This window comes from Watersipora subatra, chromosome 1, assembly GCF_963576615.1.
Source record: "Watersipora subatra chromosome 1, tzWatSuba1.1, whole genome shotgun sequence".
Lineage (NCBI taxonomy): Eukaryota > Metazoa > Bryozoa > Gymnolaemata > Cheilostomatida > Watersiporidae > Watersipora > Watersipora subatra.
In genome coordinates, this window is record NC_088708.1 from 16,114,597 (window position 1) to 16,142,201 (window position 27,605).

At 35.3% G+C, this 27,605-nt stretch overlaps 1 protein-coding gene across 1 annotated transcript; it reads right to left on the reverse strand.

Annotated features, from left to right (window-relative positions):
• On the reverse strand, positions 1-27,605 carry LOC137401661 (rho guanine nucleotide exchange factor 25-like). Its single transcript, XM_068088119.1, has 14 exons — positions 27,447-27,605; positions 24,875-24,959; positions 23,482-23,587; positions 13,602-13,748; positions 10,390-10,506; positions 10,149-10,216; positions 8,656-8,722; positions 8,034-8,137; positions 7,146-7,215; positions 6,115-6,201; positions 5,132-5,353; positions 4,062-4,253; positions 3,670-3,844; positions 1-1,527 (listed from the first exon to the last, which is right to left on the reverse strand). Exons 1-14 carry the CDS (start codon positions 27,475-27,477, stop codon positions 1,376-1,378), a joined length of 1,623 nt encoding a protein of 540 aa, XP_067944220.1. The 5' UTR covers positions 27,478-27,605; the 3' UTR covers positions 1-1,375.

Sequence of the window (27,605 nt, forward strand, 5' to 3'; positions counted from 1 at the left end):
TGATAGAACAATAGAATTAATAAAAAGGATAATAAATAAAGCATATTTCAAATAACCATTGAATCTTTTACTTGTTACTATTTGGTGCAAATGTCATGAGCAATATATACATACCAACAGAGCAATATATATATGCCAACAGAGCAATATATACATACCAACAGAGCAATATATACATGCCAACAGAGCAATTTATACATGCCAACAGAGCTCACCTAGTTTCTTGAAACAAATATTTCTCGCACGTTCAACTCCTTGGACGTATCTCGTGTCTTCCTTTATCACAACAGACAAATTATCTCCTCTCACTATTTAGGCGCAGCATTAGCTTGTGATTCTCCAGTGTCCTCTTTAGCCAGCCACAAAGCTGGGAGCGTACATGACTACCACTATCTTTCGGGCCGATCAGGATTCACAGTCAACTGCTGTGAGCTTATTGCCCAACTGACAAAATCAAGCGCGGATGCCTACACGAGTTCTTTTCACAATCTGGAGAAGGCTGATTCCCAATTCCTGAACCTCAGGCTTTTATTCTCATAATAAGAATACATTCAGCTTATCGGAGGTACACATAGGTCTACCTTCTTGGCAATATCACCTACATACTCTATTTTAACCTTGTACAAGCGCGTGTCTATTTCTTATTTGTTTCTCCCACTTCACTCCCTTAACCCTTTTTACAGCAATCAAATTGTATGTACTGTTCTAACAAGTTCCACTCTTGCGAACACCGTGAAAAGATTTTTTCCGACAAGCTTAGAACATATAAACACAAAAATGTAATAAAATTCACTCCACTTTCTTACAAAACAGTTAATGACGACTAAATTACACACAACGCAAGATACACCATATTCTAGAACTCATCCATGAGTTGAAAAAGTCTTCGACCTTGGTTGCATTATATTCACCATAAAACTGAATAATTTTTGATGATTAAAGCTTCTTTACCTTAAAAGTTGTGACATTGATAGAAGGAGAGGAAAGTCTGTAATCGAAGGAAAATGAGGTCATATGTATACATATTCACTGTATATGAAGTATTTTTACAGTACCTATGATACAGGTTGACACAATGCTAATAGCAAACTACACAAAATTATTATGGCATGCAGTTGTGTATTTTACAGGATAGGTATTGCACAAGGTGAATAGGTGTATTATGGCCCCAAATTTAAGTATTTTCTATAATGTGATTGTAAACTAAAATTAAATACAATAAACGATATACAAAAATATCATGAATTTTAAAAGTCTCCCTGCTCTTATAACATTTCTAATTATGATAATTTATTTAGAGGCATGCATCAGCATAAAAACTATTTAATAGGTTTAACAATACAGGTTGCGTACAGTTGGCAAGGTCAAGGGAAGGTTAATGAATTGTTCGCCTATCTTTTCCATCATTATTTTTCTGTGAACACCCTCTAGGGCACTTATCTGGTCTGTCACTGACTGCCCTCGATGGTCTCTCTTGCTGTGTTCGATTGGGACTGAGTCGGAGGCCAGACAACGGGTCTTCCAGTACTGTAGTATATATACAAATGAACCTTTTAATAGGGATTTCATTGTGCATTGCATCAAAAGTACAGCGAAAAAATATTAAACTTTTTGTTGTTGTAGAAAATCCCTACATATCTCCCAGAGGTACGATGACAACGCTAGCAATTAAGGTGTTTACATTAGGTGATCTTATGAGTGACTGTTGCAATTTGATCTTGATGGCTGCTAGATATGCAGATGTAGGCAGCAAGAGGTCGCGCTGCATAATCAACAGCAGCCTTTCTCAAGGCTGGTTCGTACAACCGCCATTATAACGCCATATGTAGGCGTTAATTACACAATACTTTGGTGTTCCACGATCACCAAAGTATTGTGAGATCAATGCCAACATATAGCGATGTAGTGTGAACCAGCCTTGAGAAAGGCTGCTGTTGATAGCAATAACGATAACAATGATAATGATTAATAACAAAGTTCACACTATCGTAAACCCATCTGCGTTTATATCAGTGCATAGTACGCGGTATAGCATCCACATTATACAATACGATCGGGAAATGATGAAACACTAGTCCTACAGAAACTGTCATAAGAGAAAATATAGATCAAGCAATCTGCGACGACCAATCATCATCGCCGAAGTGATGCACATTACACAGGCTGTCATGAATGCTCGGCGAATTATGGAGAAAGTTTGACAGCTGAAATCTTTCGCGGTGTATCCGCGTTGCTTCTGCGATGCCATCGGTTTATGGTGCACATAATCGATGAATAATCACTGATGTAGGTAGTAGGTAATCTAAACTATGTATAGCTTATAGCAGCTGTGTCCAACCTTTTTTTAGACAGGGCCCGCTCTCGACATATAGATAAATCATGCGGGCAAAAATCCATGCAAAATTTTAAAGCATAATTTTATTTTTTAAGGCAATTATTTGCAATGTAAGTCCAAACTGTAACATGGTTCATGGCGTCACACAAATAATCGGAACAGCTTTTGATGTTCACTTAAAGTTTATAGTCAATGAATTTTCACCGAGAGGACAACACCGACATACGGTGATATAGTGCGAACCAACCTTAAGCTGGGTTGAAGGAAGGTGTGGCAGCCAATTTACTGATAGCACATAAAAAATTGTTTTTAGCGTTTAGCCGCTATCGTTTGCTAGCTTTACAGTGTGATTGTTTTGATTCAAAGTACTTTAGCCAATAATGATAGAGTTTAATAGGGTAGTGAATGTATCAACCATTAATTCATTACTATCATTGGCCAATGCTAAAGGTAAACCATCGTCTGTGTCAATAGGTCAGTTGTGTAGCATTTCTTTAGTATACTTGACTGTTTTAGGTGATATTATTTAAAATTTGATTTGATGTAAAATTTGATGACAAAGTAGCAAACGGAGTTGTCACATCAACAACAGGACTGTTTATGCAGAATACTCAGACATTATGCAGTGAAAGGTGTTAAGTGTAATATCATAAATTTTTTTTTAATTTAATGGCTACCAAAAACATGAGTTTTCTTCTCAGGAGTCTAGCCTCCTTTCATAGACCAATGATGATGTTCATCTGCCTCCAGTCAGCAGTGATCAGAAAGGAGAAGTAGGCCTATACTCTAGCATTGTAAATAAGCTGTGGTCTTTGTCCCTCAATAGAAAATCAACATGGACTACTCGGAAAAAAGAAAAGTATTTTTTAGTGATGGGCACGAGTACTTTTTGGCCAACAAGTTTTTCGGGTATCGAGTTTGTTGATACGGGTTTTATGTCTAAAATTTCTAAAAATCAGTTATATATTAAAATTTACAATGCAATTATAATTCTATCCAATTTATTTATCATTTTTTACTATTTTCTATTGACCGATATTCGTGCTCGCAGCGTTAACAGGTTGGTTGTTAAACAGTGCTCAGAGCGCAGTAGACCAAGTTTTGTCCGCTCTACTCAACGGATTCGTGTACGAAAATCCAAACCTGCAAGATCGAAATACTCAAAACTTTTATTACCCGAGACCCAAGAGAAGATAAACCCGCGAGTTAAACGAGTTTTATTACTCGTGCCCAATACTAGTGTTTTCTCTATTGGCCATTCATTCCCTCTAAATTTTGCACTTTGAGAATGTTTATACCACACACTATGTAGAAATATTCACAGGGCAGCTTACCAAGTAAAAAGTCTCTTTGTTTGTCTATTAGCCGTTGTATTTCTACAGTCCATTCCTCCTTTACATCCACCGAAGGAGCTTTGAGGTAGTAATCAGTCTCTGCATGTTTGACATTTGACAATATGAAGGAGGTGCTCTCTTCGAACACTTTTTGCACCAGCCTCAAGTCACTCAGCTGTTAAAGTATGCCACTACTTGAACAAGTGTTTCCAAATTTCATAGCTAACCACTAATACACCAAGGCTATTAATAGCAAGCTCGCTGACATACATGCAAATGTTGAGTGTAGTGGAGACAACTCTCACTGAATCATTGTAAGTTGATGAATGTTTGCTGTTGACAAGTCGATGATCCGATCAAACAAATCGGTACTGCTTAGTAACTTTACTAACCTTTATTGAATCTCTGAACTTGTAGTAGTGTCCTTTGGTTGCCGACTCACATAGATCACTGATAATAAATATCTGTTCAAACAAGAAGACCCTTTTCTCTTTGTATTTCCTGTTTGCTGGCTTATTGAGATTAAAAACTGCCACAGGCAAAGTGTCTTGCAGTAGAACAGTTCCATGCACAGAAATCTTGGCCTGCCATAAAAGGGAGTAAATAGTGAGCTACATGTATTTAGATGGTAGATAACACAAATTAAATTGAAAGGAAGAGAAGGTTTTCACTCAGCACACACAGCGCACTTGATATATTTGCACCATGAGCAAAAGTTGAAACTTTTGCTGATAAATGTTGAATGATTGATGATGGCCATGTTTTCGAAAATGCTTAGAATTCAAAGTTATTTGAAATATCACTCTCAGATATCTGCAAAGGATGCAAGAAACCTGAAAGTTTAGATTTAAATGTGTCACCTAGAAAACAGAATAAACCCTATAAACAAGAGACAGCTTGCAAGATTAACAGGCAATAAACTGTAAGTTGGAAGGCTTTGCTATTTTGTTGGAACAATTACGGCATGAGACATATTTTGGCACCAAATAATTTTTTTGAAATATTTTTTTAGGATTTTCAAAGTAAATAAACTTTAATAACTACATATTTTTTCTAAGGTTTCTATTCTAAATAGGACAAGAGTCGGAGGAGCGGTTTGTAAACTAGATAGTCTTCTTTTGCCAACTAATAGACTGAGTACTTGTGATGAAAGATGAGGCGCTTTACTGAGAATATCTGATTGTTGCTCAAAAAGTGATTCGTATCTGCTGACGACTTTACATCTACAAAACACAACCAGTAAACACAATCCTGTAAACCATCTTTAAGTTTAAAAAGTTTTTATTGTTTATGGTAAGTTATTACAGTTGAACAGACGTAGTTACATGTTCGTTCGTGAAAGTTACACTAAATGCTCGGCTAGTTTACTTATCAACTGTAAAGTCAGTGTAAGAAGGCAGCAAATGATTTAAATTTACTAAGTATTAGTCTAGTATCCAGTACACATGATCTGCTTGCTCACCTCGAATCCTTGCAATCTGCCAACTTGCATCATGTTGTTAGCAGCCTTTGGAACCCTATGCATAACGTCCATGGCCCTGTGCAGAGTCATTGTTGATTCATGAATTTTTTCTGTGTATTTCAGTATATCCTTCAGGAGCAGCTGGTACTTCATTATTCGTTGCACAGGCTTTATCAAATAATCTGATATTTGTAATTTTTTGCCAACTTTGGAGGCTAGCTTCTGTAATATGCAAAGATCGATTGATAATTTTTTTAAAAGGTTCTTTTATACTTTATACGCGTTAAAAAACTACATATCTATAGATTCTTACTTATAGCAGCTGTGCCTAACCTTTTCTTAGACAAGGCTCGCTCTCAACGTTTACATAAATGACACAGGCCAAAACACATGCTAAATTTAAAGGCAAATATTTGCAATGAAGTTCGAGTTGTAACATGGTTCACAACGTCACACAAATAATAGGAAAGGCTTTTAATGTTTACATAAATTTTGACTTGTGCTTAGCTGGAGTGCTTATAAAAGACAGTTCAGTGGGTAAACATAAGTGGGTGGACATAAGTGGGTTCATTAATGTGAGAAATAAAAAGCAGATTAAAAAAATTGTGTCAGGCTTTCGGAAAAAATATTAAGGAGAAAGAGACTCTGTGGCTACAGTTTGGCATTGCATCTCCCTTTTAAAAATTATTTCTATATTATCGCAGGACCTACAATAAACACCGTTTCAAGAGTTATCTTTTCTTGTTACATGTGCTCACAACTTCTTGAACAGCATCCTGTTCAGAGTAGCAACATGTATGTGTTGCATTCCTGTTGCAACACTCATGATTATAACATCCATAATTGTTGATGAAATAGCGTTTGACAGCTCTAGTACCAAAACTATCTCAAGTGGATTGTCAAGATTCAGAACCAATCAATATAAATTTTGTTGCCATGGTTACTGTGTTGGTACAAACAAATTTAAGAATGACTTTACTTACATGGAATGTTGAGGGATGCTCAGCCACTAAATATTCTGACCTTGGTTTGTTCTCACAGTAGGTAACATATAGCCTAAGCTGCTTCTCCTGCAGGTAAAACCGTCAATTTCTAGTTAGATAACACTGTGTATCTTGTCAATCTTTCCAGAAACCTCAACGCTACTTTATACTTGTAAGAGATGAAGATTTCAGTATAAAAAGTTATTTCATAACTAACTAGTGCTCTTAAAACAAACTAATAAATACATGTGTTTATACTATGAATAAATACTATTTAGTTAAAGGTTAACCTATATATCAGTCTACTATGCAAAGCCATCTTTGATGAATGTTTACACATCTGCCGATAATCTCTTAGAGTAAATTTGATCAACTACTTGGCATGAAATAACTTTGATCTTTCACTAGTCGCCACAATACAGACTAATAAATATTCGGTTTACTGCGCTTTAGTAGTCAGGTCTTTTTACTCTGTCTGTTTACAAGGATCCAAATACATGGGAATTCAAAAATCGGTTCTTGGAATCGCATAAGTAGAATCCAAGTTTGACGAGTCCTGATTAATAAGATGTGTTACCACGCATGATTGGTTACGCAGCAAGGCTTTCTTATAATCAGTCTTCCAACAAAGATTTATGGAATTACCAGCTTAGTATAGGCAGAGATTCTGTTAGTTGCAAAATTCAGATGCAGATTATTTTCGGTATGCAGCTCTTTTAATTATACTGTCTTCAAAACATAACACCTGTCATACCTAATTTCTAGAACCAATGTCTATAAGGCATTTACAGCACTCTGATAGGCTCTTTAGCACATCTATAGGCTCTATAGCACCTTTATAGTCTTCAAGGCCTTAAAGGTCTTAAAGTACCTTTATTGTCTTCAAGGCTTACATATACCATTTCCTTAAGCTTATACCTTCCCATTTTATCATGGTTTTATTCAAGTACTAATTAAGCAAGCACTAAATGACTAACGTAGCGATTGTTGTCATGAAATGAAATGTGTCTACAGGTTATGTGAGCACTTACATATTTTGTGAATAGGGAACCAATTTTCTGTGGATTGTCATATACCTTTTCCAATTCTGGTAGAAACTTACTACAAAATAATATTTGTATAAGTTATTTAATTCGATGAGAAATCATGTATAACATTTGTTTAGAACACATATTGTAAGCTAATATACTATGTCTATGTAAATAACTATGTTTATGATAAATGTACTTGGTGAACAGTTTTGAATGGAAAAGTAAAAGCATGGTAGAGGATAATGGACAAACTATTTCCTGTTAACTGAAATTGACTAGAATTAATTAGGGTTACACTTTTTTCTTAATGAGACAAAAATTTGTTTTAAATAATTGATATACATGTACTTTTATGTTCATTTGTAATTTTTAGTATAATAAGAAACTGTCCATCCGCTTGCTTGAAGCAAAAATAAAGCATTAAATGGGATTCGAACTCCCAACATTTAACATTCTAACACTCTAACAACTGCATATAAATAATTATAAACTTTAGAATCATTGTACACATAGTTATTACACCTGATGATCTCTCACGGCAAACTAGACTGTCAGGGTACTAAAAAGGAAACGTTTACATTTAATTAACTTGTTGAACCTACTCTCTAACTGAGATCGGCTTGTGACCACATTACAGAGGTATGCTATTTCATAACACTATTATTTTATATAGAGTCTGGTACTGTATGGTAAACATGTCTTGTCATGATTGCACAACTCTTACAGAGCTTCCTCTTTGAGAATGAAAAATTCATGCAGATTGCTTTTTTAACCCAATCGTCTCATAAATCATTTCCTGCTGCGGTGCTGCCTTGTTTTAATAGCACAGCCAACCTCTCGCAACTAGCCCTGTAACGGTTAGCCTCATTCAATTATGCACCAACTTACTCTCTGTGAAAGTTAAGGATTGCTCTGATGTTCCCAAACACTATCTTCTCTCTCCCCTTCAGACTGTCTGGTAGCTCCATTGTAGAAATAACTTCCATGAACCCCTAAACAAAAAAGCAAATGCTTTCATTATTTTTTTTTTAAAGAAATCTATGATCGGAAAAGTTGAATGTGAAAATACAGCCCTCATAAGTGATCCGTTACATTTACAAATATTTCTGCTCTGCTGTTATAGGTGGGTGGAAAGAATGCATGAACCATGGAGGAAGAGATGGTGTGCACCCTAGCTCAAAGACAGTCTTGTCAACATCGGCATGCATTTCTAATCATGCTTGAATGCGTGATTCATTTGATAAATATTTAGGGTGCTTAGCGATGGCAGAACAACAGCTACTGGGTTCTAACCTACAACCCCCAAAATCAATGGTGCGAATAGCTATATGTTGTTGTCTTGATATTCGCATGTTCACTTAACTACACAGGAAGTATAAATTAGTTTACATTTCTCTAAATAGTGGTTTCGCCAGGAACTTGCTTACTACCCTAGTTCCTAGTTTCCACATACCATCGCTGATGGCTAAGTGAAACCGCTAGTCGTTCTAATCAATATAGACAAACTCACATTCACTAAGACAGTGATATCTTCTACATACTTCCTCTCTGTGTCCAAGAGCTCTCTCAAAACAAACCTTCAATATATCAACAGTACTATATATTAGGCATTACTACATACGAGTATTCAGCGTTGAAGACTGGTCCCTCCTTAATGCTCTTGGAGTTGTTCTTCCTTGTCATGTTAATGGCTCTGTCTTGCAATGGCCAATCAAAGACCACTATTTTAGAGGCTTAGAGCAAATATTTTTACATCTTTTTTTGCTTACACAATTATATAGACTTAGGTATTATTACTGTTATTTATATTATGATTAATGAATACAGACGGTTCCCAACCTACGAACGAGTTACGTTCCGAGCGATTGTTCGTAAGGTGAATTTGTTCTAAAGTTGCTTCAGTGCTATATTTTGTATTATAATTTATGTTTAAGGCCTATATAAGCATATTGAAGGTTTATATAAGTATGTTTAAGGCTTGTATAAGTAACCTGTATTGGTTTGTACTGGAAAAAAAATTTAATAAAATGGAGACAATACTTTGGTGGACGCCGGGCCATGACACTGCATTTCTTATAATTATGTCTTGCCCTTTTTATTATATTGTTGTTTTAATCATTATGCTATCACTTATCGTTGTTGTCTTATTTTTTTGTATGTGTTGTCCGTTTATTATATCGTTGTTTCACTCGTTATGCTATTGTTATATCTGATATAACGTCATAACACTATCACTTATCGTCACTTATATTGTTGTCATACCAACGCGGTAGCGGTCCTATTTATTCACCTTGTTAGCCGGTGTCCTTACCGTTTGCCGTTAGCCGGAATGGTTGATATTATTGTATATAACTGAGTGGGCTCATTTAGTTGAGCAGAGCAGAGCAGATAGCCGTACGCTCCTCGGCTAGTGAAATTTCCTTCGCTAATTAAAAGCTGAATGAAACTACACGCACTCTCTTCTCTTTAGTTATTAGTAGAGATCGTGCCAAGTAAAGGCCGACAAACCCCTTTACAATACGTATGTAAAGTTCAAACAAAGTTCAAACAAATAACTCGAAAGTTATTCGAGTTACGAACAACATACATACGTTCGTATGTATCGTTGTTCGTAACTCGAATGTTCGTAAGTAGGGAACCGTCTGTACTATCAAATAAATCGTGAATAAAATCATTTTAGAAAATACTTTTTAAAGTTAACTAATAAAAGTATTGTGTAATAACTAATAACTTAGCTATATCATAACTAGTTTTAAACACCGCAATTATCAAATTTAATACAAGTTACTTTTGTATTCATACTCAAATACTATCGAGTGTCTTTCATACATTTTCGATTTTATTTGTTTTTATAAGTTGCAACTACTGCCTGCAAAACGATAAATTGTTTGAAAAAAAATGAAGCACATGAACTACAAGTTGAAGTCCATACTAAGATTTAATGCTTTTCAACTGACTTGGAGATTCACTTATCAGTCTAGAAATTGTATCATAGCTTCTTACCCTCTTTTATGCTTAGCCTTAGCTGTTTGCTCTCTGTCTCCTTGAAATGTTGGCACGTCAAGACTTTCCTACATACATTACATAAATTTGTATTTAATAAAAAACTTAAGTAAACAACTTTGGTTCGCAGAGCAAACAGAGATTTTACAGGTCTTTTTGAGATACTCTTGTTTGTTGGTGATAAATAACTATTTGAGTTGATTTTAACTCAAATAGTTATTTGTTTATAATGAGTTCATACCTGAGAGGAGAGCCTTCGGTTTTGATTGTCATCTGTAGATTCGACATCACTTCCTGATGGCCCGCAGCAAGGACAAATAGGGTCATTTGCCTCTGATACAGGCAGAAATTCACCCGTCTGGTAAAAGATAACACTCAGTTACAGAAGCTTCCATGAGGTGAGGGTTCATCAAAAATTGGGAATGTTGACGTATGAAAGTGAATCAGAGAAGTGAGTAATCTGTTGATGTGCCATACTTCTTGGTCTGAAGTGTGCATTGTGCAATGGATTAGTATTATAGCTGCACATTGTTTACTCTATTTATTAGTATTATAGCTGCACATTGTTTAAACATGCTATTTATTAGCATTATAGCTGCACACTGTTCACACTGTTCACACGACAAGCCCAATGCCACGAATTACTATGCTGTTGCGTATTATGAACTTCATCACTCTTTCAGCTTTTTTTTGCTTAAAGGTTGACTTGCAAGAAAATTCACATTACAGTTATTTGATATCAAAAGATTCACCATGTTTTACTCTGTTGTGTTGTAGGTGCAACATATGTGGGAATGTGATTAAAAGCTTTTAAAAGCTCAAAAACGAACAGTTAATCGCAGCCACACGAGACCGCCGTAGTTTGGATTCTCTTTCCAAAACGGCTCAAATATGACGTAGCTGTGGTAGATGGTTTCTGTTTACACTTTCATGCAACCTTATTCGCCGAAATATTTTCCCAAATATATTTCACGCATTCAATAAAACCATGTCTATTGTTCTTACGCGTCTATTTTATCGTCATTGTAATGCTGTCACTTTTAGCAGTGATATCTTAAAACTTATCGTAAAAATTCGTTTAATTTTTTAATCTTACCTCGAAGGAGTACATATCATTGTCTGATAATCATAATGAGCCTGTTGGTCACCTGTGATAATCGAAAAGTGCTGCAAAAATTATTTTTGAAGTATTGGGTCACATGATCAGATTACGACTCGCCGATTAGTTCAAGCCGAAACAAAACTGTAAAGTAGCGAGCATCTATATTTAATACGGGGCCTTCAGTAAAACCCGGAGTGTTTGTCATAAACTAGTGCTACGATAAGTTTATATAGTGCTTTTTATTGGCTTTTAAATTCAGGTGAGAACATCCCGTGACAGGACAATATCCAAACTGTCATGGTTATGTCAAAGAAATAAACGAAATCCAATCTACGGATTTTGTTTTTCGTTTTTGAGCTTTTAAGAGCTTGTAATCACATTTTCACATATTTTGCACCAACAACACAACAGAGTAAGACACGATAAATCTTTTGATACCAAATAACTGTAATGTGAATTTTGTTGCGAGTCAACCTTTAACTAATTTTTGTTGATGAAAATAAATCACAAATCACAAAATCACATGCTATTAATTTATTAGCATTATAGCTGCACATCGTTTACTCTATTTATCAGTATTACAGCTGCACATTGCTCACACTATTTATTAATATTATAACTGCACATGGCTTACACATTCTATTTACTTGAGATTTCTGACATCCACCACAAATACATGAAGCAAAAAATAATTTGTGTGTTTTCAAAGTTTCTTTTTCATTTTCGCTATTAGCCTCATCGTTTTGCCTAAAAAACTGTGGAACTCCAAATAGTTTCAAACATTTGAGAAAATATATACCTCTCTATTCACAAAATAATTTTTTTTCAACATACAGTTTAGTATCATATTTTAGAGAGTCCATACATTGAGGAAATTGTAAGTCAATGCTTGACTCCACTTACATTTATTCAGAAAGAAAAAATATTTTTTTATTTAGTAGTAAATCATGCGGGTTGGCTGTTGCTTCTTACCTTGACACACTCGCAATACTATAAACATAAGTTAAAAGATTTTTACATAAATAGTGTGAAGTTGGATTAAAAAGACTTGGCAAGTTTAACATTTACTTTAAAGATTATTACCCTATTAATTACTATGTATATTATATTATTTATATATTAACTACCATATATATTATATTTTTATATAGAAATTACTATATATATTATATTATTTATATAATAATTACCATATATATTATATTATTTATATATTAACTACCATATATTATATTATTTATATATTAACTACCATATATATTATATTATCTATATATTAATTACCATATATATTATATTATCTATATTATATTATCTATATCTTATATTATCTATATCTTATATCATCTATATCTTATATCATCTATATCTTATAGCATCTATATCTTATAGCATCTATATCTTATATCATCTATATCTTATATTATCTATATCTTATATAATCTATATCTTATATCATCTATATCTTATATTATCTATATCTTATATTATCTATATCTTATATTATCTATATCTTATATTATCTATATCTTATATCATCTATATCTTATAGCATCTATATCTTATACCATCTATATCTTATATCATCTATATCTTATAGCATCTATATCTTATATCATCTATATCTTATATCATCTATATCTTATATTATCTATATCTTATATAATCTATATCTTATATCATCTATATCTTATATTATCTATATCTTATATTATCTATATCTTATATTATCTATATCTTAATTGGATAGCGTGTGTGCATTTGCTGTGTGTAACAACTTCCAGTCACAGTTACGGGTTGAGATAAAAGATTGAGACAAGTGGGTTTGGAACCCGCATCACTCAGCTTGGAGATCAACACTCTAATACCTGAACCAAGCGACCACCATGTGTGTCAGTTTTAGCAAATAAATACGCTTTTTAGTAAATAACTAGAAAAAAATAGTATCACAGGTACAATGGCACACTAAAGTTTCGTCCAAGTATAATCAACCTTTTTCACAAATAATGACCTTCAAATAGTGAAACTCAAATAATGAATGACCTTTCAATTTTTTTGCTGTTAAAAATCGCTTAAAGAGTTTTTTCTTAGCAAGTTCTTCATTTGAAATGAAAAGCACATAAAACCAGGAAAAAGTAACAATGTGGATAAGTAAACATGGCGGTGAAGTAAACCTTGCAGAAAATTAAAATTGGACAAAAACCGACGTGTGATTTTCTCAGCTTTGTTACTACTCAACAAAAGACTAACATGAGCTGTCTATTGCCTGTACTGAAAAGTGGTAATCTAACAATGAGTATACAGCTGTGATGTCGGTTCCCACTAGCATATATAATTATACATGTACATACATTACTGGCTATTACTATCTCTGGTGGGTTGTAGAAGATTGATGAAGAGTTAGGGGCAGGCGATAGTTTTCCTTCTATTTGGTTGTTGTTATCAATTTTCGTCGGTTTTGAAAGTTCAGGAGAGACCTCTGTGAGCCCAGCATTGTTCTGAAATATATCTAACTGATGAGGCCTTGGCATGCAAAGTGCTTATATATACTAGCTGAATGGCCAGCGTTGCAGGGGTAATAAAATGCTTTCCAGTGAATTTAAGGAATGTCAGCTTGTAACTTAAGCTAGTGTAAACATTTACTATAACAAGTGCCGTGTCTGAAGTCAGATTAATAAAGGCTAAGTTGTGTGTAGTGATCTCTAACACATCTAGTAGCAAGTAAGCTAAGCTAAAGGGGTGGTCACAGGAGCGAACTAAATGATGCAAAACGACATCGCTGTCAGCTGTAAAAATTTCGGCTGAAGACATTTCTGGCCGAAACGAACCATTTCGGTCCTGCTCGAAATTTCGTGGCCGACCCCTTGCTCTTATTGGCTGATTAAAAATCTAGCCTGCACGCGTCACATTTTTCCTTACGTGCGTATGAGCAAAATTGAAAAAGAAATAGGACAATACTTTTATTTCGTTAAATAAACAACATGAAGCAATTTACGACAAGGCTCACCCGGACTTGTGATTATGTTGCATAAATGTAAGATGTTGCACTTAAGTTTTGCATAAATGTAAGAGATTGGTTGTGATTTTCTGTCGTGTAGAATATAAGTAATGTGTCATATTCATCCTGATGAAGTATCGTTGACTGATTTATTTATGTAAAACCATAGTACTATGATAAAGACTGTTTTTGTTTGTTATGTACTCAGCATAGAAAAACATTCATATGTTAATAAAAAATATAATTATGTTGATGGGAAGGGTTGGCAAAATCTTTGTATCGAGTGATTTATTTTGAGCAGCTGAACGATCTTCTGATAAACCTGCTGTGTAATTATAATTTATAATTGTTCCTCAAAGTTTTTTGTTTACAATAGAAATATTTAACTCAAATACATAACAACTACCAATGAAACAGTGTCTTGTCTCTATACATATGGTATCTAGAAAGCGACGTGACTTCGGATGCCGTGTGACATGTGCCACGAACCGAACCGGCCTACGAACCGGCCTACGAACCGATCTTACGTCGGTTCGGTGCTCGTGTGACCATGCCTTAAGAGTAACCAATAGTATATTCCCAAGAGCGAGTATTTTAACCGATGTAATAATTATGTGCACAATTACTAATCAGTATCACAACTGCCTGGAGAACTGGAGGTTTTGAGTTTACATCCAGTGTTAAGAGGATTTTTTTTACCTAAAAATTTATTGCTATAACTGGACACTCGACCAACAAACAACAAACACTGAAACCTGTATATATAATTACATAGATATATAATGTATCTTAGTATAATGTATAATATAAAGAGTACCTAGCCTTTAGTTAATCACTACAGATGTGTTTCAAACATACCATACTTTTCGGACTATTAGCCGCTACTGTTTTCTGATGATTTGAGCCATGCGGCTTATATAAGGGTGCGGCTATTCTGTGGCTTTTTCTTTCACCGCTAGAGCGCATTCACCAGAATCGCCGGTTAACGGAGACACCTAATGGTACTGTTCCGTTAGACACTAGGTTAAAAGGCGTCAGTTAATCTGACACAGTGCCGTTAAGTACTGTTCTGTTTTAAACAGCAAAGTTGCTGCCGTGTTAAAAAGCGTCGCCCTGAGTTCTGCGACCTATACAAAAGTGCGGCCTATGTATTGCTTTCTTATCGTTTTTTGGAAAATAAAGCAGATGCGGCTTATATAGGGGTGCGGTTTATAGTCAGAAAAGTACGGTACATAGGTTTGCTGTCATCAGGTGATTACTTCAGAAAGATGGAATACAAGATGGCTACTAGTTAGTGTGATAATGACCTATCAATCAGATCTCATTGGTCAATGGGTGGTTTCCATCAACCAATAAGAACTGCCTAATGGGTTCCCTCTTTGAAATGGCTGAGCAGACAACTCTTAGCATGCTTGCATGATGATACAAAATCATATTTTTATTTAATGTACATTGGTCTGGCTTGTAAATAATCATGAACTCTTCGAAAAACAAAGGTTGCATACTTGGCTTGTGTTTGAGTAGGCTTTACATTGCTTAATTTTTTTCCATTAACAGTGTACGCTACCATGTGGTATTTTAGTCTCTAAATATCTCTGCTCAGTTCAGTTTGGTTTTTCACTGGCATGGCTGAATGGTGCTTTGTAATTGTTGTACCTGGCTTTAAAGTCGGTTTTACAAAGTCTTACATATGTTTCATTCGTGTTGTTGTCTGTTTTAGTCACTGTTGTTTGATACACTATGCTCTTTGTCCTGCTGTCGCCATCAAGTGGGCATCCATTTTTTTGTTTACATATGGAAGTTCTCTCAAATGTAGATGTCTCCTTTTCAGACTTTTTGAGAATGCTTTTGTTGTATGCATCGATCTTGGCTTTCATATTTAGCTTACAAGAATAGCTAAGCCTTAAAGTGTGTGTGTTAAATAGTTTCTAGAGTTTGTGGTCCTTGAGAAGGAATTGTTTAACGATGTTAATAAAGCTTTTGCTAAAATTGGTTTCCACATTTGCGCCTTGTGAGGGATTGCACCAGATTGTCTGTTGGTGTTGCCGCCGGAGTTTCTTGTTTGATTTTTCGGGTTTGTAGTCAAGTTGGTACTTGTAACCACTATGTTCTTTTCTTTGATACGTGATATAGTTTTGTCAAATTGTTCTTCATTTAAGGATATGCTTGTCAGTCTTTTGTGTATATTTGCTATGGATATATAGTATGATGTTGCCTGGCTCTGTGAATGGCCTGTAGTCACAAGTTCTAAGATCAAAAGATACATCTAAGAAGTCAATAGTTTTTTTGTTTGCTTCAATTGTGATCTTCAAGTTGTGGTTCTTAAATACAGATCATATTTCTTTTTTCAATTTTTCAGTTATATTTGAATAGCTAGTTTATCTTATATATACACTAGATGAATGTCCGGCGTTGCACGGGTAATAAAAACAGCTTATAAACAGTGGCAGGTAATGTAGTGGCCATTGGCTAAGTCTGACTGATTAGCCAATGGCCAAATTACCAAATAGGCTAATTTGAGTAACTTAGGCTAGCAACTTAAGCTGGCTTATATGGCTAAACTTACTGTGATAAGAGCGGTGAGCTGTGGAGCTAACTCTTGTAGCATGACACATCACATAATGTCATCACATAATGTCGTTATGCATATTTTAATCAATGTAATAAGTATGTGTACAATTAATCCATTGTATCAGAAGTCGGCTGTGTGGCTTAATGGGTTAGCTCGCATGTCTCCAGAACTGGAGTGCAAATTTAGTAGTAGGTAAATTTTTCGTTCCTAAAACTTTATTGCTTCAACTGGACACACGGACATACATACAGACACAGTTGTCTGTTAATCTGTCGTTTGTGTGTCCAAATAAAGGGATAAAGTTTTAGAAACAAAAATCTCCTTAACAGAGGATTTGAACTCGGAGCCTCCGGGTCAGTATATTTATATATGGAAACACATAGGCATCTGCTTTACCAAAGAAAATCCAGCAAACCATCGAAAAGAAAGGCCACAATGGAAACGTGTACGCAAGAAACCACAACTCAGAAGTAGGCCATGACATGAAGAGGCAGCAGCAGAACCAGCACTGTAGTGTATAAAATAGTGCTTAGCTACAAAGAAACAACAAGTTGCTGCTCCTAATATATATAAATCACAAAGTTGGTCTGTCATCATCTGAGTAGCTACAACGATTAAAATCTAGGAATGAACAGTGTACTTCATTCTAGATTTGAACTCATGAAGATAGCAACTACAAGTTTGTAAACACACCCAACTAACCACAAGGCCACGCTGTTCTTACCATTGGCCTTGCTCTTACTGTGTTATGTATAGCCTTTTTCGCGATTGCACACATTAAATCGTTAATTAATACAGTGCGCCCTCAGATTACGATGCTCTTGTTATAAGATTTTTTTCGACTTGCTTCATGGAACATTGTTTTGTCGTTACCGCCATGCAAAGACAAAATTGTTTCGACTTTTTTTCCACCACACGATATCAACAAAAGTTTTTCTTGAAATTAAATTTTTGCAGTCGGTATACTGAATAAAAAGAAATAACAAAAATGCCGAAATCCCTCCCACAATGCCTGAAAGAGATACGATGCTCGTTATGTCCGTTCAGCATTATTCGGTGTAAGTTATAGTAAACACGAAACCGAAAACAAACAAGGGAAAAACCTTTGCTTATGACAAAGTTGAAGGTTAGTTTAGTAAAGTACATACTAAAACTTAGCCTTAGGTATGTATTCAGTAAGCTAAATTCCTTTAAGTTAAATTCAAAGTTTATGATATACATCTGTCTCGAGAGTAACAACTCCTAACGGTATGTACTGCAAATGTAGTACATTGTAATGTTACATTTCCACACATTATAACTACTATATACACTAAGATTACTGTAAGTAACTATAGTTACTAACTTTACCATATTGTTTTGTTACTAATTTTTAGTTTTTAGAGTACGCATATGAAATTTTGATTTTACCAGATGGTGTTTGCATTAAATAATTACTATGGGTTTCTATACCACGCTATACATCTATACAATATTTTCGCCTTATGATGTCAACACTGAAATGAATAATAATCATATAATTGTATACCAGATCATTTTTCATAGTAATATGTAGTAGCAAAACAGGCTTAATTTAACCATTACTAGTTAATTATTTCACATTTACATTTAAACACTTTTACAGTTGCCTTATTTTTTCTCTTAATTTAATTGAACTGCACAAAACACTTTTCTCATGATATGAAGTTTGAAAGTTAGAATAGTAACTGTTGTTATATGTTAAATAAAAATGATTAAATAAATTTTTTTGTGCAGAGACTTTTTTAGTACCCAAGCAACGCTGGGCATTTAGATAATATATATAATATATACACACATATATATATATTTGTTATATGTTGTCTTTACTTGCAGTACATGTACAACTTCATGTGGTAATGCCAATAGTCTAGCATGAGATATGGCAGCAGAGCAATACATTATTCATAGCAGCATGGCCCTTCCTCACCACAAACAATATCCTTCTCGCTATATATATACAATGTGAATATATATATGCATGTACCAGTATCTTGCATATGAGTCACTCACCAGGAAACTACACAATTATGCATGATTCAAAAGATTGGTATTTGATTTGAATATTTGAGGCATGAAAAATTATGAGGAATTAGATTTTCCTCTGAGAAATAGTGTTCAAGCTTCGCTCGCTGGGTTATTCCAGGCAGCAGCACTAAGTAAATAGCTGACAGTATACGTAGCAGCTGCTGCTGTTTGTGTATGCTATTATAACATTAGTGCAAATGTTTCACAATGATATAACAATATATTACCTACAAACTATAAGACAGTACAACACCAGTATATTACCTACAACCTATATGACAGTGCAACAACAATATATTACTTACAACCTATATGACAGCACAACATCAATATACTAGAAATTCCACTGTCATACAGCCCACGACCAAAGAGATGGCCAGAGATATTGGCAAAAAAATAAAGGGTACTGATGGTTGAGAAATGCAATATTAGCAGTCAAATGGCTGTGCAGTGCAATAGGATAACTGCAATGGTAGCTGTAATGTACTGGGTGTGGGTGTTATTATATACAACAATAAGCAATAATGAATGAAAAAGATGTTTATATTTTCCCCCTGCAATAGGAGAAATGCAATAGTGGCCAATATTAGAAGTAAAATGCACTGATATTCTTAGAATAATCAATTTTATTAATATAGTAATAATAGACAAACAATACACAATTTTGTTTACATTTCAAAACGTCATAGGTAGCAATATCGAGAAGTTGCGGTATTTATATAGGTTTTTAGAAAATTTATTTAAAAAGTGTTTGGTCATGACAAACAACAACAATGAAAGGAAAATATTACACGTTTATATCTCTCCCTTGCAATAGGAGAAATGCAATGTTGGCCAATATTATAAGTAAAATGCACTGATATTATTAAAATAACCAATATTGTTAATATAGTAATACAGCAATAATAGAAAACCTATGAGCGTTCACGCGTCTCAAAGATTTCTGCAAACTGCAGCAAAATAAAAGCTGTTATAAAAGTGTTATAAAGCTGTAGGCCTAATTTACTGTAATGTATGTAATTCAACAACAATAAAGAAATATGTTTATTATAACTCTGAAATGCAAAATTAGAAGTAAAATGGCAAGCTACTGTGTACTATACACAGTTTGAAAGTTGGTTGCGTTGAATGTAGAATGGTTTTGATAAGCGATCTTTAACAGAAAGCGAGTAAGAATATTCACGCGTATAAAACTGTAGCAAAATAAAAAATGTTCTCGTCATGAAGGGGCGTTGTAGACTGTAGTTCGGCCCTAGCTTGTACATAAGTTGTAAAGAATTTCGGCTAACGTTTCAAATAATGAAACCTTCGGTGATTGGACAAAAAACACAGGCTGATAAACTGTGTACCACAATTTCGTACCTGTAAATCGGTCTATGCCTCAAACGGTCTACGTTTATTACAGAAACCTTCGAATAAATTCGATTACAAGTTAAAAATGCCATAGACTGATGAAATGAGCACGGTTTTCTTGTGAAATGTGCACTGCTAAATAGTTCTACAATCGGTCGCACGGCTTTATTGGCGTTTCAATTGTCGGTCTTAACTTTTATTAAACCGAGCTTTTCAAGCTTTTTGTGGAAATTTTCGCTCAAATTAATCTGTCTATTTGTGTATAATCCGATCAGATGGGTAAGTTTTAAGATATTATTGTAGGTTTACAAAGACTTGGTAACATATTTAAATAGGTTTAAATGTGTTTTGTATCGTTTTTATACTTTAACGACTTTAAATTCCGATGCTTAAATTTTTTGATGAAATTTCTTGACGAGGGTTCGTCTCATTGTTGATGAATAATTTTCGTAAGTTGTGTGCACATGCATTTATCATAAAACTCCCACACTTCCGCTCCGCTCGTGTGGTCGTGGGATTACCTACAACCTATATTACAGTACAACACCAGTATATTACCTAAAACCTATGTTACAGTAGAACACCAATATATTACCTACAAACTATATTACAGCACAATACCAGTATATTACCCACAACATATATCGCAGTACAATACCAATATATTACCTACATGTACAACCTATATAACAGTACAACACCAATATATTACCTACAACATATATTGCAGTACAATACCAAGATATTACCTACAACCTATGTATATTACAGTACAATACTGATATACTATTCGTGCATGAAAGCAGGTTGCCAATTGGTTGTGAAACTTTTCCAAGGTGTTTTATTGTTTGGCTAAATGAGCCAACAATAATTATCTCTTTGTAGACTTTATATTCGATGATGTATTTATTTATGATGCTACACAACAGACTCAACAAATACTCTATCCAGGTAGAATCTTCTGTTAGATGACTTGAAAGGAACGGCAAATGTTCTTGACACTTCTTTGTTATCATGGCAACCGTACTTATCAGCCAGGAGTACGAGGGCGAGAAGGCTGAGCGAGAAGGCTGACTAATGTTACTAGTTTCAGTAGTAATCTATCGTCTGACCTATGAGTTGTTGTCATGTCTGACAACACTGAGTTGGTTTGCCAACCACTTTTGGCCTGCATCTGCCTGTGTGAGTGAGACTAGCTTGCTTCTATAGTATTCTAGCAAGAAGCAATGCCATATTTAGGCATTGAGACGTTTCACTTACAGACATATTTTCAAAGCTTTGGTAGTTGCACTAGCCAATCACTTTCACTATACATGTTCACTCTGGTTCTTAGCTCTGGTTCTTAGCCCTGGTTCTTAGCCTTAGCCCTGGTGATATACTATCACATAAAGTTTAAGGCCGTCCTCAGTTATCTTTTTTATTTTTATTCTTCTTAAAAATATATGGTAGATTTATTATTTCTGATCTGTTTTAAAAAGGAAAAAGTGTGTTCATTGTTACCGTAAGGGAATAAACTAAACAGACGCGAGTGATACAATTATTACTACCGCCAGACTTGAGAAGTCTAAGTACTTCTCAAGTCTTATTTTCTGAAAGCTTCTCATCAACTCGGAGTGGTTCAACAGATGTCAAGGACTGCTTTCTGGAAATACACGGATGACTTAAACTAGGAAGGCCTGGCGAATCTTGCCCAGCATTCAGTTCATGGGTGCTGGGCATTACCGCCCACATTACGTATCGCTTGCAAACTTTCTTATCAGTTGCTATTGAAAGTGAAGAGCAATCTTGTTTGTAATCAGATAACTAAAATTTCTAAAGCATTGCATGGCGCTAAAACTGTGATTTACGACACCCCTGCATACCAGAAAAGCTTAGGTAGTCGATAGGCATTTGTTACCCTCGAATGAATGCTCTAAAACTTTTTGGTTTGACTAGAATATTTATATAGATGGAACTTTAAACAAGCTCCCTCAGCTGGGTATTGCTGCCGTAATACAGGCCTGGAACAGCATCAGACACTACTGTAGGTATCGGTCAGGGCTGCTGTTAACATACAGTTTGACTGCTTGGTTTTTCACCAACACAATACAACAACCTATCGGAGGAGCCATGGCTCTGGCATATTGAAAGTCAATTTTGTGAGGTTGGTTACGACGCACCTCTATTTATTTATGAAATGTGTAATCCTATCCCATGGCAATGGTAGACCCATATGAGGAGAAGGAGGACGGGATGGTGTGTTCATACGGAGGGGAGGAGGGAGGGTACGATAGACCCATACGAAGAAAAGGAGGAGCAGGGGCGATGAGTTCACACAGGAGGAAGAGGGAGGGCATGATAGACCTATATGGAGGGTGGAGATTGGTAAAGGCAGTTGTTATTTAGAATGCAAATTATAGTGATCTGTAGCCGGCATTCCACTGATCTTTAACTGACAGCACACTATAATAAACACCATAGGATTTCTCCTGCTCTGTAACCCCAGCTACTGTAGCTTATGCCAGGGCACAGCGAGTGCTCAGCATTTTTGCAAGTAAGGTATCACATGTCGTGTCTGCTCACAAAACAGTTGTCCTTTATATAAACAATTGGGTTCCAAGGTACATGGCTCTGCCACTCTACTGTTCTTTTATTTCCTGGTGATCTTGACAGCAATGCTGTCTGACTGACTTTACTGACCCGTACAATCCCTCATGAGCAATGACCATGAACATCTTCTTATAAAATGTGGACATCAGTTAACATATCTGTATGCTGCACGCGCAACATTCTACAGAATTTAGGTGACACCCTTCACACATATTCTGTTACAGTAAAAGTTGCTGCTGTTCCCATGTTCAAAAGTGTTTTGGCTAACAGATCTTTGTCCATACTACTAACAAGAAAAACCAGGGCAGGCGCAAACCACTATTAGATTTTAAGCAAGGCTTGTGAATGACATAGCAGTTTGAGGAACTTTGATTTGTTTTCTATTATAATTATGTAAGGTCAATAATTTTATTGTCTGTTTTTGCTGGTCATTATTTTAGTTGAACAAAAATTGGCCGTCGAGCCTTGATAATACAGATTTATAACATAACAGTAAAGGAGAGCTTTACTTTCTTTTCTCCCATAGGGCAAGCAAATTATGGTACGTTTCGTCATGCTTCCGATGGTTGATGCGTAACATAAGCATCTTCAATAGTTTTTCTTTTCACATGAAACTTTCATTGCCATGCTACACTTTTTAACAATGAAGTAAAAGAGTGGAATATTGACTTACCAGACGTACAGGTACATCTAGAACCAGCGGTAGAGAGAGAGGAAGTTGTGAAGCTTCGCCCAAACTTCTTGTTTTTGCCTTCACTTCAGGATTTTGTGAGCGTTTCCTTAAACAGTACATTTGACAGGTGTATGCATACCGGTGAGGTTAGATCATCATATCTTAGCTAAGGTTAATACAAGCATAACAATAGTGAAAATATTATGGTTGCATAACTCCCAGCTTAAAGAATGCAAGTGAACGTATGAAATTTTAAGTAACTGCGAACGAGAGAAGGATGAACCTTGTAGGAAATCATTTTCTCTAGGATAAACTCATCCTATCTTTGCACATTCCACATTCGAAGGATTCCAAGAAGAACCAATCATTGAAGCATTGAGTATTCCAGCCCATAGTCATTGCAATGCATTATCAATTTGATCTAATCTTCAGCTACTAACAGAGTTGATACTAGCCTGTCTCCATTCGAGTAAACAGCTTTGAAAAATCTAATTATAAATTCACCACTTTCTGCGTCGCTCTCTATTCATTGAGCAGTTTGTAAATATCTGCACTCGATGCATTGTTTAGGGGCAAATTTATTTATAGATTTCCAGGTGCTCAGCTGCTCAGTTATACCTATTCTTAAAGTCGGCATTCGCTGACCAACCTCTCATATTCTCTATGTACAAAAGGGTTTAATGTGTTAAAGTGTGCTAGGTAATGTCAGAGTGTCCTGTATAGACAGCAACAGCCGCAGTCGTTCATGAGCATGATCCGTTGATGTTTAATGTATAAAGCATGCTTAGCTGAAAGTGGCCAGCATCTATCTTCTAAAGGCTATTATAATAATTTCCCCGTTAGACAATCTTCGTGACCTTTGAACTTCGTGCAGCCAAGAAAAGTAGCTGCCAATGATTCTCACAAACTCAAACATCTCAAATTGTTTATAGCAATAACAGAGGCTTTTGCTGCCAATGATTTTACGTTGTCAATATTTACAGAAGTTTAGCTGACCAAATGCTTTACTACGCAGTTCAAGGCATGACAGAGCGACTCTTGCAGAAAAATTTGTGTAATTTGTTCGGTCACTGTTTAATTTCGAAGCAGTTATGCGGTGACCTAGTTTAACATAAAGTCACAGCTTAAATACTAGCGACCTCTTTATTGCGGGTTTGTGTCAGTTATTTTGGTATTTAAAAAAAAGCAGAAGCTTACAAACACAAAACTAAAAGACGGTACGTTTATATCAACTTTTTGTTTTTTTTATTTCCCAATGGTATGAGCTTGTCATGTATTGATGGTAGCTTGTTCAATCTTTCTTTATTTCTTTGAAATTAAATTGTAGGTGGCTCATTCAAATCATTTTGTTGGGATTTTTAGAGAACGGACACTGTTATTTATAAACACACACCTGACTCTATGTGTCCTTGCGAGACTTTTGTGTCTAGGTCGTTCCAAAAAGGAACCCGTCGATGACTTGGAAAGTAGGTAGTTATCTACAAATAAAGGAATGTCCTAGTTTCTTGAGACTAAAATTGATTCCAAATCATTCTAACAAATGCGAGAGTTGCAAAAGTTGAAATTATTGTAGGAGTCATAAAAGTCATTAAAGTCGTAACAGTCGTACGATTCGTAAAAGTCGCTAGAGATGGTTGAATCATGAAAGTTATAAGAGTCACCGAGTTGCTAGAGTCGCGTAAATTGCAAGAGTCATAAAAACTGTAGAAATTTTTAAGACTCGTAGGAGTCATAATAATGGTGAGTGTCGGACAACAGTAGTACAAGTCGTAATAATCATGCGAGTCGTAAAAAACCTTAAGAATTGTGTGATACTGTAGATCATAATTATGGTGTTTACTCGCACCGCACCGGCTTATCATTTTTACAACTTTTACAACTCATTAAGGATTGAGGATGAATCATTTAAGTCGTGACATAAGAATAACTGTCAAGTCTATCTAACAGTTGCTAGCTTGAGACTGAAAAGCTTCTTTATACAACAAAGCACTGCTTAGATATATCTTATCAATGTTTGGTCTTTTTGCTTGACCTTTGCCCTGAACTACGCTGACCTACTGTCCCTAATCAGGTGGGGAGCTATAAAGGAGATATTAGATTACAATTAAAGATAAAAATGCACCTGTTTTTTGTAGTTAGTTCATTATTAGCCTATCGACCCCAATATCTCCATTTCAGCTACTTGACTTATATTGTTCATGAAACTGTTGCTAGGTACTCTAGCTATAGTTCTTAGTGAAATATGGCCTTGCATAGAGCAAACTAGTTAGATTTCGGGATAGTAGATACTAGGTGGTACGACTAATCATTCCGCGCAAGGTGCCATCTAGTGTGGCTAATATGGCTTCCTGGATTTGTAAGGCTTCATTGGTTTAGTTACACATAAATTCCTGCTAGTGAAACATAATGGACAATGTAGCTAAGCGTTTACAGTGTTTTCTCAAAGAAGCATACCTGCCATCTACGGTCAAGAAAAGTTGGAAATTGTGTTTTTACAATCATTATTAATGTTTATTACAGAGAAAATTGCCTTTTTAATCATCTCCCTACCGCTCATGGCCCGTATACATTTTGAATTCGTTAATACTCTGCGATATCTTAAACTGTCTAAAAGGTAGATTTGCATTCAAATCGTATACCAATGGCCAGCGTCGCTCAAGAGTGAAGTACAAGAAGGATACGAAAGTGCGTAGATAATATAGTAAGCTATAGGCTGAGAAAGGTGAGACATTCAGGTGTCAGGTTTGAATAATAATATGTTTGAGCGTAAATGCCTCTTTGTTAGGCTCGCAAGAAATTACAGCACTCAAGTCCATTGTCCTTGACGAGTCATTTTTCTTGAGTCTCGTAGCAGATGGAGCATATATATATAAGCATCTTTATGTATCAGCATTGAGCTTTTTATTCAAATTTGTAACAACAAAGGTTACTACAACTTTTACACCTAAAAAGGGTATCCACAGAAAGAATAACCAATTTAACGGTTAATTAGTCAATCAAAAGATTTCTAAATGCACATTTATCGAATCGCAGCGATCATCAACATTTTGGTTTTATGACTTTCTGTCTGATCATAAACATCAGTTATGTTGGTTGAGAGGTTTTGAATATTTTTGTTAGCTGAGGATGAAACAGTAGACCTTGAATAAATTTAGGTTTATTCTGTTGACCATAACAGCATATTTCCAGCTCTGCTTTTATTAGAAGTTTAGCCTGATGCTTTACCAGCCAGTATTTACCCTCTTACCTTAAAACTTCATAAAAGAGACCATTTTGTGGTCCCAAGACTAGCTTATTTGAAAAGCGAACAAAAATTGTGTGATAGTTTCATCATTGTTAGGCTAGGAAATGTGGTAAGATAACCTCTGAAATAGTCTAGCAAAAACTAGGTCGTGTTATATACTGCCTATGTCTCTAGATTAGTCAGCGGTTTTCTATATTTGATCCTGACCTGGGTGCAAAGGCGCATTACAGTTACACAAACATGTTTTTTTAGAGTTTTACCCTGTCTGTCATCGGTTCATAATTGACAGGCACAATCTGTCAACATTGGCTTATCTGAACATATACAAGTGCTGCCAGTAGCATCCACAATTGATATGAATCTTTGTATAATCGTAGGACGATCGAATGAACTTCAAAATTGAAATTGAGCCATATGCCCAAATGACATGTTTAAATAAAATAAATGTTGCCAAAAGTCTCTCGGCCATCTATAAATTTGGCTCAACAGCCTGTTTGGCTTCAATACTGGAGAGTTATCTAAAGTGAGTCAGCAAAGTGATAGTAACTACTAGCTAGGAACAATAAAAAGATGATAGCAAACAAAAGCTACAAATTCCCAATAAACAACCACTAACTTTCAGAAAATTCTAAAGACTTAGCAGCGAATGTACATTTGACAGCACATAAGTTCTCTAGCCTGTATACATGTTTTCATAGAACTGAGTTCCAGTTCAACATACCTGAACCTTCTGTCATTACTTCGCTAGACATTGTTGTTTTAGCGTTCCTTCTGTATTCTTGTTCCGTTTGTTGTTGTTGTTGTTGTTGTTGTTGTTATTGCGAGATGGTTTAGTGCTTGAGAAAATTACTACTATGACATGTGATAGTCCTCATTGTCA